Source organism: Vanellus vanellus (genome assembly GCF_965231255.1).
Source record: "Vanellus vanellus genome assembly, chromosome: Z".
Lineage (NCBI taxonomy): Eukaryota > Metazoa > Chordata > Aves > Charadriiformes > Charadriidae > Vanellus > Vanellus vanellus.
The window spans coordinates 56,543,347-56,563,673 of record NC_138908.1 but is presented as its reverse complement, the minus strand read 5'-3'; the positions used below and the strand labels follow the sequence as shown (position 1 = coordinate 56,563,673).

General features: G+C 37.3%; 1 protein-coding gene across 1 annotated transcript in view; it reads left to right on the top strand.

Annotated features, from left to right (window-relative positions):
• The window catches only part of KDM4C (lysine demethylase 4C), a 308,331-nt gene that overhangs the window by 273,281 nt on the left and 14,723 nt on the right, over nucleotides 1–20,327 (top strand). The window contains exons 18-19 of the mRNA XM_082496977.1: nucleotides 1,631–1,816; nucleotides 8,774–8,944. Coding sequence (XP_082353103.1) covers nucleotides 1,631–1,816; nucleotides 8,774–8,944 — 357 coding nt within the window. The remainder of the gene's footprint in view (nucleotides 1–1,630; nucleotides 1,817–8,773; nucleotides 8,945–20,327) is intronic.

The following is a 20,327-nucleotide window of genomic DNA, read 5'->3' as shown; positions in this document are numbered from 1 at the left end:
CATTACCTGTAATGGATTTCAATTGCATTTTCTTTCTGGAATTTCCATTTTACTGGGCTCTGAATATGTATATGTAAAAAAATCCATAAGCTCCCTCAAGAAACAGTTACTCGACTTATCTGGAAATGACTTGATGCACGTGAATACAAACGCACAATGATATATACGCATATCAACAAAGTCTCCAGAACATTTCTTTTCACGGCAAAATCATCTTTACCTCTTGCTGGTCTTGGAGACCTGATGCTGCTGCAGCAACTGAGTTGAGTTCTCATCCTTTTAGCAAATGATAGGTAAAATTTTTAACTAAGTTCCAGATGCCAGATGCTACTGTTGCTTCTTCTTGTGCAAAGCCGTTGGCTTTCAGAGGGTGGATATGAAGGCAGAACTTGAAGAGTTTTTTACGTGCAGAATGAAGTGTGAACTAGAACCCTGCATGACTGATGATCTTAGCAGGGCTAGCACTTGCAAAAAGGGTTATTTCAGTCACAAACCGAGTGCGAAAAGCCATTGAAACTATTTAAGTGCTGAATTATCCAATAAAAGTTCCACCAATTTTCTTCAGAACATGGAAATTAATAAACAACAGAAAAAAATTCTCTGGTAACCTGAGAAGAAGAATGTGATATTGAGTTAATTTGAAATACTTTGAATTACTAACCATACAGTAAAAATAGATCAAAATTATTCTTACTTGTGTTCCCAGCATAGGCAGATAAGAGGTTGTTTAACAAAATCAGTGACTAGCAAATTTAGAACAAATGGAAATGATCACTATTCCAGCAGTATGTTTTCAAATTATTGAGTTCACTGTTTTGTGTCATTAAATAAAATGTCTGTATTTTAGAATAGCTGAATTAATTTTATTATCATCAATATCATTTGCAGTTTTGTTTTAGTCATGATAAGAGTTATCACAGGATAGTTCCCATATGTGATGTAACACAGTTGTCCATAGAGGTTACTAAAGTAACTATTCTATCTATCTAGCATGTTTGCTAATGTCTTTTGGTGGAAAGATACCAATCATCTGGCACTTCGTCTTTTTTAGTATGGTAGAGCTTTTTTCCCCAGACTTAATTAACCTAGCTCAGGTTATCGGAGGATGTTGTAGAAACTGTTTCATGAATATGTTAGATCAGCCATCTCCCAAAGACTGTTTAAGTATATATGTATTCCAGCTTCAAAGTAGGGGGCTGGGTTAAATGATATGTGGAAGTTGAGTCTAGCCCTACATTTCTGTGAGCCTATTCCCTTTTATTTTTGAGTCTTGCTGTTGCTTTTTGCAGTATTATGTATAGAGTTTTGATTTACCCACTTGAGGATGAGCAGGAGTGAATGGAATTTGAAATTAAACCTTTAAATAGTTATCTACATATCAGGTTTCTTACTATAGCACCAGAACAGATCATCTTCACATTAACATAAAAAAGGCAAAAATGCTGTCTATTAATTATCATATTACTAAGTTGCCTTTTAATTCATAAATGCTGCTTCTTTTGCCATGTGTATTGCAAGGTATAAAACGTAATCAGTGAAGCAAAATTAACTTTTCAGTCCTGGAGGTACTTGCAGAAGTCAATGGAGTTGGGGTAGTATGGTAAATATTCTGTTTATTTTGCTTCTACAGAAATGTATCTTCTGCAGACAAAGAATTAAGAAAATCTCTGGTGCCTGCATTCAGTGTTCGTATGGATGCTGCCCAGCCTCCTTCCATGTTACCTGTGCCCATGCTGCAGGAGTGCTGATGGAACCTGATGATTGGCCATATGTTGTCTACATCACATGTTTCAGGCACAAGATTAACCAAAACGTGGTAAGGAATTTGTTCCCTTATTTGTTAAAAAACGGAATTGCAGAATTAAAGTGTGTTTCCAGAGAAAATGGAAGGAAGGATCCACACCATGTATAGCTCCATCTATCATACTTCCATACAAAGCAAACTGTTACATCTTGAAGGTTTTTTCTTATGCCATTACCTGCAAGAAATGATACTTGGTATGCCCAACACATTTTTGCATTAGTGTCATTGTTGAATATATTGTTTTGACAGCCAGAGCAAGTCTTTGAGTTCTCTGTTTTGTTAACCTGGAGTGTATTACAAATACCCAGATCACAATATCTTGCAAATACTCACAGGTACTGTGAGATAAAGGATATGGTGTATATGTAAGTTCTTTGTTCTGCAGCCAAACAGTGTCTTGCAAATATCCAATTATAATTGTTCTGTCATCTGGCAAGGTAACACTGGTATGTCATGAAAATTCATGTTATTACTGTGCCTTTTTATTTCTGGTCTGTGCTGAGGAGGAACCTTTAATTTTAGATGAGACACATGAAGAATTAGTTATTATTGTCTTGTAGGTTTTAATGTGTTTTATTCAAATAAATTGTTACTACCTCGGTTAAGAGAGAACTATTGCCATTTATCTTGAGCTTTTAAAACTGTATTTTGTTTTCTAGCAAACTAGAAGGACTTAACGTAGTCTTATTAAGGAAATTGCTTGGTAAGTTAGTCAAGTTGAGAATTTGCAAGTTGCAAACTTTTTATGTCCTTTCTACATTAGAAGTGAAAAAAATAAACCCAGGTAATGTCTGTATAATATATGTCTTTCTTTCAAGAGGTTGTCAGTGAATCTTTGGTCTTAATGACAAGACTACTGAAGAGTAAGATTTTCTTTCAATTGTAGTAAAATGTAATGCCTCCCAAGTAGAGGAATCAGTCAGTCTTGAATGTTCAATCTGGTGGTTCTTAAAAAGGGAAAGAAATTGTGTGTGCCTGTTTAAAACTTCCACGTAACCATTAATCCTTTTAAATATTTTTGTTTTCCAAAATGAATTACCATATGAAATGAGTACAATTCACGTGGTTTTAGTTTCTTCAAACATTTTTCAAGAAAATTAGTTTGGTTTGAAAAACAAACAAACCTCTATCTTTACAGGCAACTTAAAATACTTTTCTTGGCTTTCTTGGAAAACGTTATCATTACTTGAAAATAACTGGGTTAAAATCATGGCTGGTAACAATAGGGCTGTTCTTCCCAAATATTTTCTAGTATTTTTTTGGCACAAGTCTTTAGGTAGTGGGATTTGCATCAGTAGCTGGCAAATCATTCTCTGATCAAATAGGACTTTCTGCATTTTACTTTCTCCTATTCCCACTTCATGTGTATATTGTGGCCACTTCCACAGCCCCTTAACTCCTTAACTTTTCCAGCTTCCTATAATACATCTGTCTCTGATGGTGGAGTCCCCTTATGCTGTTAAATAATGCATGTGATTTTCTTCACCTTATTCTCTTGTATGATACTAAATGATAAATGTGCAGAAGTTTCAGATTATTTCTTCTATGTTTATACAACACTTAACGTAGTGGTATATCTGTCCTAAAGAGACTTTTTTTGGCATTTCTGTGTTCATGTTAGTTATTAATAGAAATATTTACAAAATGTTAATAAAAACCAGGTAGGTTGTTTAAGGGGAATTTGCACTTTCGATGTAATATAAAACAGTTCAGACTCTAGCACTTAACTTTCTTAGTGTACTCTTTCTCTGGAACAGAAAACAAGTTATTAAATCGCTATTATTTTGAATGATAAGAAACAAAACACAAGCTCATCTGAAAAAAAAACACAATAGAAATAGAGTCACATAGAATCCTATAAAATCCATTTTTTCTTACTGATTTTCTTGACCTGTATTAGGTAGTGTAAAAAAAACCCCAACCCTACCACCTATAGAGAAACAGGGGTTTGGGTGGCTACCACTTAAGAAATGTGTGAAGAATATTCAAAGTAGCTTGGAATGAGAATAGCACATCCTTTACTGAAACTCAGCACCAATCTTTTTGGAAAAAAAAAAAAAAATCTATATTATTAATTATTTCCTGTGTCTCAAATCAAAATCAGATTTGCAGAAGAGAAAGAAAAATTATACTTTTGTATTTTTCACTGGGCCAAAACTTGGAAAAAACCAGATATTTTTGTTAAAGAATCCTTTTCTGTGAAATTCTTAACCCACTCCTGAGACAAAGGAGATTGCCATATGTTTGTATATGCTTGGTTTTATAATCTGTCTTTTGGATAATTAATCTAATCATGTCTTTAAGCCTTTGGAAGTATTTTCACCATTGGTTTTCTTGTTATGCTTTTCTTAGCTATTAGCTATTCCTTCATGCAGAAATTACATTGCTCTCCACCATTAGGCATGGCAATGTATCTTACTTCTAATGAACTTCTTTTGTTTGTCTGTTATTTTAACTTCCTTGCTTGAAAGCAGAAGGGCATTGTGGAGACTGAAATATACTCACTTTGTGAATTTTTACAGGAATCAAATAGATTGTCTTGTCAGCAAGAAAAAAAATCTCTTCTGGTATTTAGCAGTTGAAAACATTTTACATAAAGCAAGGACACTATTATTTTTCTGCATTTGAAGGAAACAAAATTTAAATTGTCTGCTTTTTCACTCATATATCCTCTGGATATTGTGCCTAAATGCTTAGTGACTACCTGTGATTTCTACTTTCTTCGAATTTAAAAAAAAACCAAACAAACAACAAAACCAAACAACCCAAAACTCAACAACCAAAGCATGGCTTCTGGGCACTTGGGAAAATTGTGACATATATCTTTAGTGGTATTGTTATATGTAAATCAATGAGGGTGCTCAATGAAAAGCCTGCCTATGTACAGATAAATATGTATTGTTACTAGTATTAGTGTATCTCTTCACCTCAGGCAAGGGCTTATTGCAATGATGAGGTGGAGCATGCATCAAAATTATTAATAACTGTGATCTGAATCAAATTGTATACATATGATTCATCAATATACTTTCACAAGTCTTTTTCACTGAGGATCAGATTCTTTATTGCCTTCAAGAATTTTTCCTAGAGTACTATTTTAATGTCAAGCATGGAAAATACTGGTGGGTCTTCTGGTGAAAAATCATCATAAAGACAATCAAAAGGGAACTCATAATAATCCTTGCATCCATGTAGTGCTGCCAAGTGGAGTAAATATATAAATACTAATAACTGGAGTTCTTTGGAGGTGCATGGACTCAAAACTAAGCATGCCTTTTGTATTTGCTGAAGGTACAGCTTTAAAAAAAACACAAAAATTTGCTAGCAGAAAAGTTGCTATATACAGAATGTTTTTTATAATTCCTGTCGCAGCCTATAGTATTTTGTGAATTGGAGTGTCAATATGCAAGGAAGGCTCTACAATTTACTACTTACAGACAGCAGGTCATGTTTTCTTCATATTTCCTCTTTGACTGTGCTTGTCGCTGGGCGTGAAACATACGCCTCACACCTTTTTGTCATCAGACTGCAAGAACACTTGGAAGTATGGTTTAGAATAGGTGCTGCAGATGGATTTGTTTTGGTTAAAAGAACTCTTTCGTACACAAGGAAATGAGAAAAATGAGTTGTATGCAGCTACACTAACAGGGCAAAAAAAACCCCTAAGGGATCCATACAAGATTAGCAAAACCAGCACTGAGGGTCAGGGGAAGCCAGCTGGAGGCAAACATATACTCACAGGTGGTGTTTCATTTGGAAAGCGTGAGCAGAAGAGGCGGTCTGGAGAGCCCCAGTCGCTTGCATTTTGAGACTAGCTGTCTTTAGAAGGGGCAATGATAGGAGTTGCAAAATCCCACTGGATAGGAGTTGCAGAAACCTACCGTTGCTGCTCTTTGAGCTACTTCAAATTATCTGCTGCTATTATGGGCCAGTTCTTACCTCTGTAGCACAGAGGGAATGAAGGGATGCTGTCAAATGGAAGCTGTAGGTCTTTTTTTCTGTCGAATACCTGAGCAATGCAATGTCCTTGTTTGTCACTGCCTGCTAACTACTGCCAGCCCCTTAACATTTCAGAGAGACTAAGGCATGCCTTAGGAAGGACATATTATTCAAAAATCATGAGCCGGCATATTTTTGAAATGTCATGCATCATTTCTATGCCTAAATTGCAGTCCTGAGGAGTAAGCTTAAAATGATGAAATGAGAGTTATATTCCTGTATCAAACAAGTCCCAGATTTTTGAGGATGCCCCATGAAAAATTGTAGACAAAGTTTCTAGATATTTGGGTATACATCAGATGCCTATTTCATTATAGTTATTATGATTTCATATATATGTCGTTTATATATGTTATTTAACAATATTTTTGTGTCTTGCTGTACAGAAAATGAAGGCGAAAGTAATTTTCCCTCTTATCTTTTTGAAGTTTTCACACAGAAGGGGAGGTTAACTTTTTTTTTTCTTCATATCTGCTTGTTTTCTGTATTTCTGCCACTATTTTAGTTCATCCTTGGCTTAGGTACTGTTAAAGAAAATCATGCTTTTTAAACCACAGCTTTCTCAATAATCTGGTAACTACCACAGCTGTTTCTTTAATCTGATAGACTCCCTTACATAACAACTGTCCTTTCTGATCAAAAATGACATTCTTAACGTCAATAAATTCTTAAGATTTTCTGACAGGAAATGTTTTCTGGGACATGCAATCAATTACAGAGTGTGCTTGTCAATATTTTTTCTGAGAAGTAAATCAAGAATCATACGAAGATAACATGCTAAAAAATAATCTTCTCCTTGAGCTAGGGTGCATCTCGGTTTTTATTTGTTCTAATGAGCAATGTCATTTCTTCTCTGAAAATTTTATCATTAAATGAGCCTGTATTGTCTCTTAAAGTATTACATTTTGCCTTCCATCTTCTCTGAAGAGTTCCATCTTCAGGCTTTCAAAACATTTAAACCTTTTAATAGAGCTATTTCTCATTGGGCTTCTGTACTATAATATCAAACTATTTCTACTATCTCCTCTATGTAAATCAATTAATATTCTCCAGTCTACTTCTGATTTTCCCCCATGTCACTCCCCCCAATACCTGAATAGACTAAAGTCAAGAATTAAAAGATAAATTAATACTTATATTTACATATGTTTCACGATAGGGTAAAAATGCTAACTGATGTTATTACTCCTGTGATAATACCAGTAAATTGTTATTTGTGGACTTAATTCTGCTACTATAGACAGGTGAAATGAGGAAAAAACAATTTTTTTATACATGTAAATAGTTAAATAATTTGTGAGTCTGCTCAGAAAATTATTTCTAGGTGAACTTGAAAATGCTTTAGAAACATCATTGGGTTTTACTATCTGAGGTCACCTCAGATAAATCCTCCAAATGTGTATGTCAGGCAGAGCTCAGACACACAGAGATTTAGTGTACTGTCTCCAGAAATGGAACAGAATATTTGTACTTGGTTTGCCCTTAGTTTGCAGGAGCAGAGAAGTTCAAAAATTCTAAATCCCAGAAATTGGTCCAAGAAACAGGCACGATAGTGACTGCAGTCTTCACAAAACCAGAAGTGTTCAAGTTTAAAGTGGGATTTTCCTCCTCCCCAAAAGCTTTGACATTACCATTAATGCTTGGAGTCTAACAAAGAAACCTGATGCTGTCCTTGGTTCTCCGTTTGATATTAATGCTAAAAGTTCTACAGCCATAGCATTTTCCAGATTTTCATAGACACTTTTTAAGATTATTATATTGATTGAAGAAATCACTGCCTTTGAAGGTTTGAAAAGCAGTGCTAGGAAATTGGGTAATTGCTTTAGCATATGCAATAAAGTATTTTCATGCTGTTTATATAAACATTTCTAATAAAAAAAAATATGCTTAGTATATACCAGTGTAGTTGCCCCTTGTAGTAGCATCTTCCATTATAAGAAAAGTTCAACTGTTCAGATATAGCCAAAGTCACAGTAACTCACTTTTGCATAAACAAATGGACGTTTGTGGGCTAATGAACAGATAGTCAGGATCATAAGAAAGAAGTACCTTCCTTGTGTTATTAGAATGAGAAATTCTTGACTGTATTTTTCCTGATGAAGAGGCTGCTTTTTATGTGGAAGTTTCATGGGGATACGTTAGTTGGGAGCTGATATGTAACAGCTGTCTGCATCATGTGGGCTTCTGAGCATTTGCTCTCTTACAAGGTTCCAATTTTTTTTTTTTTTTTTTTTTTACTTATAGTATCAATCAAGCGGTTATCAATGTAGAATTTTTGCATAGTTCAACAACCCTGCTACTCTTCTGATTGACATAACTAACTCTAGGGAATTAAAAGTAAGAAATAAAAGAAATTATTGTTACTGATATACTACATAAATAACTGATGAACAGTGATCAATGTTGTCTGAAGTTTTGAAGCAAAAGTTCTTCACAGTATGGGTTAAGAAGTTACTCGGATACACTACTGTGGACAGCTCTGACAAGAATTGGATATACATTTAGTTATTGCATCCTATTCAGCAAAATATTAAGCAATTATGTAGAATCATACTGAAATTTAGTACTTAAAAGTTCCATCATTTAAAACAATGCAGGACCATAGTCTAGGTTCATCACATTTTACCTCTTCAAGGAACTTCTACAAATTATTCTACAAACAAAATTTACAAATATTGCTAATTGTGTAAGTGTTTTGATCTAATGCAAAATAGCTAGAAGGCATCAGTTGCAAAAAGATTTTTGAGTGCTTTGTTATTCTTCAGATGTCATTTGTTTTCTCATAAAATGCAGAAACTTTGTATGTAAAACAAATTTGTGCAATCATGATTGGAAGGAATGATTTTGCATTTGAGGTTTTTATATTAAGTGGTGAACTGTTACCAATTCTGTATTGACACTGATAAATTTCTGATTAGTAAGCCGGTATTTTTAAGTGACTTTTTCGTTTCAATTATTCCTTTTTTCAAGAGATCTAAAGCATGTGAGAAAGCCATTACAGTTGGGCAGACGGTCATCACAAAACATAGGAATACACGATACTATAGTTGCAGAGTCATAGGAGTGTCTTCTCAACTTTTCTATGAAGTTGTGTTTGATGATGGCTCTTTCAGTCTGGACACTTTTCCTGAAGACATTGTGGTAAGTACTTTCCCAGATACCTGTTCTTCCTGGGTTTTTTTGGTTTTGTTTTTTGTTTGGTTAGGGTTCTTTTTTTGCTTTTGTTTTTTTGATTTTCTGATTGTTTGGTTTGGTATTGTGGTTTTTTTTAAATTACAGAGTTGGAACCTCTTGAACTACTTCTTTTGACCTTGAGAAGATAACGTCTTAATATTCAGTTCATGTTTGTTACTTTTGCTGCTGAGAATGATTATTTTCTAATGGGCTTCCAAACCTTGGTTGTTCTAATTAGTCTTTGTTATTTGACAAAATGAATCAAAAGTAATCTTACAAAGTCTTTTAATTAAATAAGAAATATGTATTTAATAAAGGATATGAGAGAGGGAATTCCGTATATCCTTATCTGTCTCTCAGAGATAACTTCTAAAAATTCCTTGCTGAATAGAAAAATCCTGCTGTAATGGGAAGAATAGCTCTCAAGAATCTGTTCTAACACTTGTTTACACCTTCTGATATTTAGTTTGTGAGATTACATTATTAATGATAAAAATCATCAGGGAGAAGAATGTGTAGTTTATTGCATTTCCAAAAAGCAATTGAGATTTTGATTTCCCTTGTGCACTTCCATAAACTGCCATGTTTTTCAGAACTGTTAAGGACCACATTGTGCATTTAGCACATAAGGACAGGGAACTGCTGGAGAGGGTACAGCAAAAGGCTAAGCAGATGGTTAGGGGACTAGAACATCTCTCTTATGAGGAAAGGCTGAGGGACTTGGGTCTCTTTAGTCTATAGAAAAGAAGATTGAGGGGGGATCGTATTAATTAATGCTTATAAACACTTAAAGGGAGGGTGCCAAGGGGATGGGAACAGTCTTTTTTTGGTGGTGCCCAGTGATAGAACAAGGGGTAATGGGCACAAACTTGAACATAGGAAGTTCCATCTTAACATGAGGAGGAACTTCTTTCCTTTGAGGGTAGCAGAGCACTGGAACAGGCTGCCCAGAGAGGTTGTGGAGTCTCCCACTCTGGAGACATTCAAAACCTGCCTGGATGCCATCCTGTGCAACCTGCTGTGGGTGACCCTGCTCTGGCAGGGGCATTGGACTAGATGACCTCCAGAGGTCCCTTCCAATCCCTATCATTCTGTGATATGAACAAAGTTTGCCATCAATTGGGGAAGGATTCTGTTTACCTCCACATTTGCAACGAATACATTGCATGTTAACCTTCATTGTGTTCATCAGGTGCAGCTTGACGTCTTTCTCACGGTATCCTTGTTTACCTTGGTGCTCCTCTGAGTCTTTTTTTATGCTGAGCTGATATTTTTGGTATACCTCCTGCTAATAATGTCTAAAAGTTAGATTCTTTGGTGAACACTGTAAACAAAAGTGCTGTTGGTTGCAAGACCACTTTTCACTTAGTCCTGTGTCCTGTTCTGTATGTAGAGAGGGACGGTCTGACATATGCAGCGGTGCATAAGAATACATGCTTTGCAGCTCAGGGGGCACAGCTACTAGGAGAACTCCATATTTTTCTCCTGTGACGGGCTTCGAACTGTTCTGTTTTCTGTAGGCCTAATGTTTTCCTGGAAGTAGCATTAGCTGACAGATAGATCAGTGAAAATGATGCTGTTTTTCTTAGAAGCTTCTTAGTTATTGAAAAGCCTCATGCCTTTTGAAAATACTGTGTTTGAAAGGGTACATTTCTGAGCAGTGTATGGGGATTGAGCTGTTTACCTCCCACTGGTCTTAATAGAAGACAGTCAGCAAATCCCTGTTACACGTCTTTGAAAATTTATCCTTTAATTCGAAACACTCCAAAAGGCTCCATTAATGATCAAAGACATTCTGATTTAGGATGATCAAGATATTAAGCAAATGTGGCTGTATTGTTATTAGAAACCCTTCTTTTGTGTATGCCTGCATCAAGGATCTGGTAAGGCAGAGATGAGAAACTGCTTGCCACCCTAGTGGGGTAGTCTGATCCGGAGCTAAGAATAAATGTAATCAAGTCTGGATATGCCTCAGTGCTTCTCAGATAGTGGATGAACAACATATAATTGTTTGATGGAAACACCAAACGAATTTCACATACCTTAGAGAAATCTTGTTGTGTTTTCATTAGATAATATACCTGCAGCAGTTACTGGAAGGGAAAAAAAAAAGATGTTTTTTCTTCTGCCTGGACTAAAACTTACTAATCCATGCAATGTGCGTATCAGGTGTTAGTGCCGCTGGGAGGACTTATTCATCAAATCTGGTGTGAAAGCAATGTTGCTGCCTATTGAAGAACTTATTTTTCTAATCTGTTTTCACTTTTCAACTAGCTCACAAAGATAGCAGGAGCTTTCTGCTTTTCCAGTATGTGCTGAATCCACTACATAATTTCAGCTCAGCTCACAATAGACCACAATTCCGATGTTCAGACACAGCGATTTATTTTTAAGGAGAAAAATAGGGAGCAGGGAAATTTCAGTCTCAAAGCTTCGTGAAACTCTGTTTGCTTGTAAGCGTTCAGTAACTACCAAAGCAGGGTGTACATTGTTCTCTTCTCATATGTATTTTTCTTGGTTTGTGTTAGCATTTGCTAAATATAGGAGGGTTGGGGTTTTTTTTAAGTGTAAGTGTTAGATATAGGCATAGCTATATAGATTTTTTTTATTTCAAGCTATTTATTGGGTATTCTACTTGATTTCTATCTTGTCAGAATTTCTTAGAATGATCACTCCTTGATTACGATGTTTAAACCCATTAGATAGCTTGTTGATGTGCCAACCCATCAGCCAGGTGTAAGAGGGTATAAAAGAATTATATGGGTACAATATTTTGCTGAAAGAAACAGCAGGAGAACTTCCCCTGTAAGTCACGGAAAGACTGCAGTGAGGGGCATAGTACGTGATATCTTAAAGCAGGTGAGATGAGAGTTTTAGCGGTTAGTTTACCGATGCATGCACACAAGTGGCGAGTGCATATGCTGCAGTTCTGAATATCTGCTACCAACAGACAGCATGTATGTGTGCCACTTGCCACTTCTTGAAGGACTAATGCTCTGTAACTTATCACACAGCCCCTAGCTCAGCACCAGGAGGAGTACTGTCCTGCCCAACAGGCTAAATGTCAGTTTACAGATTATAGAATCATAGAATCGTCTAGGTTGGAAGAGAACTTTAAGATCATCAAGTCCAACTGTTAACCTAGCACTGCCAATTTAGCACTAAACCATGGCCCTCAGCACATCTACATGTTTTAAATACCTCCAGGGATGGCAAATCAGCTGCTTCCCTGGGCAGCCTGTGCCAATACTTGATAACCCTTTCAGTGAAGAACTTTTTCCTAATATCCATCCTAAGCATCCCCTGGCACAACTTCCTCTTGTCCTATTGCTTGTTACTTGGGAGAAGAGACCAACATTCACCTCTCTACAACCTCCTTTCAGGTAGTTGTAGAGAGCGATAAGGTCTCCCCTGAGCCTCCTTTTCTCCAGGCTAAACAACCCCAGTTCCCTCAGCTGTTCCTCATAAGATAAGCATTAGGAAATGTCGTCTTTGGCGTCTCAAATAGGGAAGACGTCCCATAGTTGGTTTGGTTTGTTTGTTTGGTTTATTTTTTTTGTTAGTACCTGACAGACATATCTTCACTGGCATATGTTGGCAGTTTGCTAGAAATTAATATTCTGGGTATTTGTACTTATATCTATATATATTTATATATATCAACTTTTCAGAAAGGATAGGCAAGGAAGGAGAGGTGGTGGGGTGGCCCTCTATGTTAGGCACAGTTTTGAATGTCTGGAACTTAACAGTGTGGATGACAGTGTTGAGTGTGTATGGATAAGAATTAAGGAGAAGGCCAATAAGGCAGACATCGTGATGGGAGTTTGCTATAGACCTCCCAATCAGGATGTAGAAACCGATGAAGTATTCTATAAGCAGCTGACAGAGGTCTCATGATCATCTGCCCTTGTAGGAGGATGGAGCCAGGCTCTTTTCAATGGTTCCCAGTGACAGGATGAGGGGTAATGGGCACAAGTTAGAACATAGGAAGTTCCGTTCAAATACACGGAAAAAGTTCTTTACGGTGAGGGTGACAGAGCACTGGCACAGGCTGCCCAGGGAGGTTGTGGAGTCTGGAGATTATTTGGAAAAATCTAGAAAATCTGGAGATTTTCAAGACCTGCCTGGATGCAGTCCTGAGTAATGTGCTCTAGGCAATGCTGCTTTGGCAGGGGAGTTGGACTAGATGATCTCTAGAGGTCCCTTCCAACTCTGAAAATTCCATGATGCCGTGATTCCGTATTTAACTAGGAGTTTTAATTGTTTTTCTGAACATCATGGCTGTCAATAATACCTTGACAGCAAGTCTAATTAAAATATATATACATATATTTGAAACCTGAAAGTAGAGCTAAGGATGAAGTTGTTCCCACAGTACCTTATTAAAACCTTAGCTAAACAGGGAGGCCTTGCAGTATACTTGGTTGGGGGCAGGAAGGTCCCACCAAAATATATTGATTGCAAGGAAGAAAGGAGGAAAATAATTAAATTGTGGAGTCAAGCATGATTTGAGTCTGTGGGGAGGACTGGTTACAGGAGAGCTGAACACACCTCTCCTGAAATGGTAGACATCCTTCCAGGCCACTTGCCCCAGTTATTACCCTGGTCCTCCAGTGACCACTTTACACAGAAATTACATTGTTTGCTGTCTTGGTTTCACCTGGTGTTTGTGAAGCAATCCAGGTGAAGAAAAATGAGCGTACTTACTCTTGCTGCCATGACATACCCACACTGTGTTTTAGTTTCCTGTTAAGTGTATAAATGTAGAGGTTCCCCACTGAGAAGGTAAAGCTGATCCATGTGTTGTCATGCCCAAAACTCAAAATGGACTTTACTTTTTAAAATCTATAAATTGAACAATATCCTAAGTGATGTTGTAGCTTATGGAATGCTGCTGTAAATGTTTCTTACAAGCAAGTGCATCTTAATAGTTGAGGAAGTGAGATATGTTTGGAAGGAGACTTGGATGCTATATTCAGGAGTTCATGGGTTTTTTTTTCACAACCACAGTATGGTAATTTTCTGAGGTCCTGATAAAATCCAAAAAGCATACTTTCAAAAGGTGTATATTAGTTCAGGTTAAGACATTCAGACTGCAGCTGTCAAAAGCAGGATCCAGAAATTATTTTTGCATGTGTCAAGTTGGTCTGTTCAATGTCTTGCTTGATTTTTTTTTGTGTCTACCACTGTTTTTTGAAGTGGATGCCACCTTACCTGAAAAAAATTCAAGCATGAAGAAAACCTCACGAAACAGTGGATTTTTTAACATACTGACAGTGATACCTGGAATCCTTAACAGAATTATGCTGATACATATGCAAGTACCTTCTTTCAGTAGTGGACCCAAGAGAGTCTTCAGTGTGAAGAGAAGCTCTATCTTTCTGTGTCTACCAATACTTTAAATTCACCACTGGCAGGGGAGGGAGGAACAGGGCTACTGAGAACTCTGACAGCCAAAGTACTTCACTGAAATTATCATGAAGGCTACAACTTCTTACAGTGTGCACCTAAATCTCACAAAGCCCAAAAATATTATCCTCTGCTTTCTTTGTAAGAAAATGGAGCACATTTTAGTTGCCAGTGTTTGAAGAAAAACCTGCCAGAATAATAGCAATGTAATTTGAGAAGCTATAAAAAAAAAAAAAAAAAACCTAACCAAAACCAAAACCCAACTTTTCTCAGTGAGGGACCTTCTTTGCAATCCTTTACCTCTGTCCTGACCCACAAATGCTCACTTTACACCCCTACAAAATTATGAAATCAAAGCTTTGATATCTCATGACCCACACTATAATGTATACACATACTGTGTGCATAGCCTTGCAATTAGTCTCTCTTTATTGATGATTGTGGACTTGCTGAGATCCTTCCTGCCCTAGATATCTGGCAGGGGTTTGAAGCTGCATAGGCTTTTATAGTCTTAGAAGTTTGCTCAAGATGAGGAGAACTAATTGGGCTAAAGTACAGGAAAGGGACTCAGGCTGAATACAGATAGTCCTGAGGACAGTATTGTTAGACTAACGAGAGACAGAATGGATTTACTTCATCCTCCTTTGAGATGCAGAAGAAATGGGATGTAGCTGGACAGTTCTTCAAAAATAATTTCCTCCACAGGCTAGCTAAAGCTATTAGTTTAAAACCATAATGTGCCTTTATGTACGTGGGACTTTTAGCCTGCACAAGTTAGAAAAGGTAGCGCTCCTGGGGGCCATGAGTTTCAATGCTCAGGATGTAGCTTCAAGAACAAAATCTTACTTCTTTACACGAAATTCTCCTTAATGACTTGTCTGGACTACTGACTTCCAGTGGTACAATAAATATGTGTCTGCATATGTCTATGTGGACACTCAATCAGCTTATCACTTTCTGTATATGTTAAAACTTTTGCTACGGCTTTTGAAAAACCATTCTGCTTCAACAATGGACATTCGGAAATACTGAGCTAGCACGTAAGTCTTGACAGTCCATTAAAGTCCACCTGGATATAAAAAATAGAAGATTTTACTCCAGCCCTAGTCATTTCCAAAGGATGCTGTGATTTTTTGAAAGTCTCTCCCGCAAACCAGACACATGTAACTTTTCCTCTGTCAGCCTTGTCTGGCATTATAAATGACTAAACTCCTGACTAGTTTCCAGCACTTTTTCCAGTGGTTTCTCGTCTGTATGCCTTTCTCTCTTTACCTCTTCTGACAACTGTTTTCTGCTTGTCTACCTGTTCAAATCAAAACTTTAAATAGTAGTGCTTACCTGCTTCCTTGTATCTGTGAAAGATCCATTAGATTTCTGACAGACAGTAATAGCTTATTGTTCAGTTTTATTATACTAGCATATAAATCTCTAAAGAATGGCTATGGAAATTAGAACTGTTGAATTCACGCTTTTTCTGGGCAATCTATAGATACTTTGGATGCACTTCAATATCACCATCACCAGCGATTTGTGAGAACGTGAAATAGAAAAGCAAGCAATGCATTTCTGAAAGTAACAAGAGGATAGATAGTATTTGGTTTAAACGTAGTCAAAATGTCCTCAGAACTAGTTGTGTGATGTGGGAAAAGAGACCTAATGGATTGTAATAGGTTTAGCAGCCTTTTTTTTTTTATTTCTTAACTGAGACAACATTGAGTCTCTGAGCTGAATAATGCACTACTGATGTTGGACTAGCACAACTGTTTTTGCAGCATTATAAAACTACCTGCTGTGTAGTTGAACTTACTACTCAGAAATTTATATGATGTGACCACTGACAGACAATTCTGAAAAATTGTGGAAAGGAAGTCTGAGAGCTGCATGACATGTCTCTTAGGGGAAAACTTGGGTTTCTTTTCCTGGTTAGACAGATTTGTAAAAATTGTGTAGGATTTTGCATTCTTGTTCTGAGAAATACTCCAGGAAGTTAAATGTGTATATATGTTTCGAAGAATTTATTTCAAGTTTGTGTGAGCTGAGAAATTTATTTTAACACATTTTTGTAACTGTGAACTTTTGCACTGGATTTGCAAGCACTGATACACAAATGCTATGCTTTGCACATGCAAGTCATTGTTTGCATCTTCTGAATACTAATAAAAATGAATTCCTGTTTTTAAAGCTGTGGTCTTATTAAGTTAAAATCAAGCTTTTTAAAAGACAAAGACTGAGTTATAAGGCTTCAGACTGCAGGCTTTTATTCCATCATTTAACTCTTGAAGCTGCAAAACATCAAAAGGTGCAATAGTCTGATTCTAATCTGAAACTTGTTGTACAGTACTCTAACCATATTGATTTAAGTGAGTTACTTTCACTTTACTCCATTATTGAGAACAGAAGTGATTTTTCCTGTGGCTCTTGCTTTTCCTTTGTTTCCTGTTACAGTAGAAAAGACAGGCAACTTAATAGATAAGCATAAAAAATGAATACAGGACAGATTAAAGGCAAATTAAAGCTTCAAATATGAGTATTATCTTTACACAGTTTCCTGTGTATAAGGTTCTTTCCATTTTATAATGGAACGCTTTATGGATCCTTATCAGGAATGATTTTAGATGAGTTGAAGGTAATGCCCCCACAGCTCAGCAGAAGAAATAAAATGGAAGACAATCCATTACTTTGCAGTTTATGATAAGATGGCAGTGAAGCAGGTGAGAGACAGAAATATATTACAATGCTTCATGTGCTTGCAAAGTGCGTGTGCATCCATGTGCAGGGGCACAACCAGTACAGCCGTGATGAGCATGTGGAGCACAGCGAAATCCCTGGAATCGCAGAGTAACCGCTGAGATGAGGTGGGACTGTGGGAGTCGGGGAGGAGCATTATTTCCCCTCCCACCTTTTTTTCTGAGGCAACTCAGGATATTCAGATCTCCGGGTGTGTTCGGGGTGGGGGGAAGAAGGAGCATTTTCCTTTGGCTGTGTTACGACCTGAGGCAGAGGCAGGAGCAGAACATGAGCTGCCCTTCACACTCCCCTGGCTGCCATTGATTTACTGGGAACTTTAAACCTTTAGGACTTCACCAATGTATAGGTGAGCAGGATACAAGGTCGTACTGTAGGATTCAGAGTCTCATCTAACTTTAATGTAAGCATAAGCAAGGGTTCCCTGCTGCACTAAAGGAGCCTTGTACTTCAGTTGGGCACAGCGAATCGGACATCCTTGCCAACTTAATTTTCCTACCGCTGACACTGAGTTTTGTCCCATAAGAGTATACTGTACCCCCAGTTAAGGCTTCCTCAGCGTCCTCTGTGCTGCATCTTACTGTGATGCCCAGTACCAGCCTGGACATCCTAAGCCTCATTCTGCAATGTGGGTTTGAATCCCACAGAATTGCCCAGAATCTGGGCAATTCTGCATCTGTGAATTGGCATTGTGCATGTATTTGTGTTATTAATACTTTGCTGAAAGGCAATGTAACATTTGAAATAGTAACTTTCTAAGCTGAGTGGAAAATAAGAAATATTTAGATGTATTCAGGAACGCACGATCCAATTTGTCTTCCAGTTTCCCTTTGGTGAAAGCACTTTGTAAGAGAAGATTCGGTGACATTTTAAGGACAACATATTATACATAAATTCAAAGTATTTTTATACTATGCGTTCTGTGATCCAAGGCTAAATTTGTTGAATTATAGTAACTATTCTGTTAATCTGGTGATTTCACTGAATTTATACCAATTCAAAACCAGAATTGCACTCCTGGGAATCAGGCCTGCTCTTTCAAATGCTAATGCACTGTGTAAATTGCTGTTCCTGTTTAGATAAAATTCTGACTGTGGCAAATTAGCTACCACTCTCCTTTTCATTCAAATTGTCTTGGAACATATGAAACCTAATTCTGTGTTTCTAAAAATTTGCGTTAAGTACCGTATACTATCAGCTCCCAAAAGAAAAACACAGTTTGACAGTCTGTTGAGATCAGCGGTTGTTTTCAGAGAGTTTCCACAATTTGTTTCTCCACTTCCGCTTTAATGGTGTTGGTAGATATATTCACTGTTTGCAGCTGTGGTATGTTATTTGGTCGATATGACGAGCTTTTCTAAATCAGAGGTGTTAGTTGTGAACACATTAGTTGTGCTCCTTATGAAACAATCACTGGTGAGCATGACTGTGGAAGCTTCATCACTAGCACTCACGTTGAAAGTTAATGTTAGCTGAAGTAGCGTAGACAGAGGACTTGCATTAAGTGCTGTCACAGAATGGCCTTGGGGACATTGTGGCTCCATCCTCAGGACTGTTCAGAGGTACCTTTCCTGCTCTGCCTCAGGAACCTTTTTCTCCCCTGGGTCTGTACAGCAAAAGCCAACTCTTCCTGACAGCGTGGTCACCCTGTGTGTAGTTCTGCACTCCTTCACTTTTGTCGTCTTCCACTGGTTCCTGTCAGCACAGAGAACACTATCTTATGGTAGGTACCCTAGTGGCAGTGAAGTAGGGTAGTAAATTTAACTCAGGTCTTAATTTAAGGGGAAGATTTAGGAGCAACTGGTGCAGTTCAACTAGAGTCAGCGAGAGGACAGTTTCTGTGCAAAAGCCCAATAATCAGGTGAATCTGGGGACAAATCCTCTTGAAGTCTTATAAATGAAAATCAGATGTGGTTAGTGAGTTTTGTCTGTGTTGTGAGAAGTAACTGTTAATTTTGTGATTAATATGAGAATGCTTGTTTGCTATAAGTTGAAATGAATGAATTGAATTTGCAGTGAAATAAATTCCAGTTCCTCCCAAATAGGATGATAGAGGCGTTGGTTATTCAGTTTTAGAGACCATGCATGAATTTTAAGTTATTTTTCAGAGACCATGGGAAATTCCAGAATAAAAGCCCAAATGAGTCAATATTATGGCTTCCTCCATGCAAATTGTGGTTAGATAGAGTAATACTAAGGTCTGAGCCATTCTTAGGGATCTAAGCAACGCAGGGGATGACAGAAAATGGACGGTTTCTATTTCACAGTTTGATGTTAACAATACGTACAAATTTACAAACAAACACCAGATAAGTGATAGTAGAAGAATATGTTGATAGGAAGGCCAGGTTTATTGCAATTACAGAGTCTGATTTAGCTCTAGTTCCTCTTTTCGGTATCTGCTTCTCTTTGATCTTTGAAACGTCAGGGCAAGATTATCTGTTTTCAGTCTGCCAGGAGGAGGATTACAATATTGTGCCATGGCCCCTGTGCGTCAGGGGTGGAACAATACGGAAAGGATCTCCATCACCAGGCACATTGCGGGGCTGAAGCCAGGCTGCTGCTTACCTCTGCCTTCTGCCGTTCCTTCTTGCCAAGTTGCATGACAACCGCAATGTGGGATTCACAAAAAACCTCTGATACAGAAAGCCGCAGCAGCACAGTGAAATGGATTCTTACACAGTATTCCTGCAAGACTGCTGTTGATTGATTGGAATATGTCTTCCTAGAGGGTTTTGATGTCATATGGTACAGAAATAATGAGTAACTTCAAAGGATGAAAAATGCGTTCAGCTAAACTAATTGTTACAAGTACTAGTTTTGAGCTTAAATTAAAACCGTCTTTAAACTGATAGCATCCCAGGAAAAATAATGGCAGTCAGGTTCTGTGTATATTTATACTATTCCTTTACCATTAAGTAAAATAATTTATACAATTCATGTGTGTTTCATTCTGTCACTGTTACAGACCCATCCAGCAAAAAGAGGATTGGAAGTATGTGCTGTCTTACAAAACCTGTTGCAAGAGCCACACTTAACCACTTCAGCCCTGTATTGTTTATGTCAATTATACCATCAGTAGTATTTGACAAAAATTTGAATAAACAATGAGGCATTTTGTGCTTTGTTGTGGTAACAAAGCAAATCAGCAAGAAAACCCAGGAGTGTGAAGGAGATGCAGAAATTTTTGCAAAGT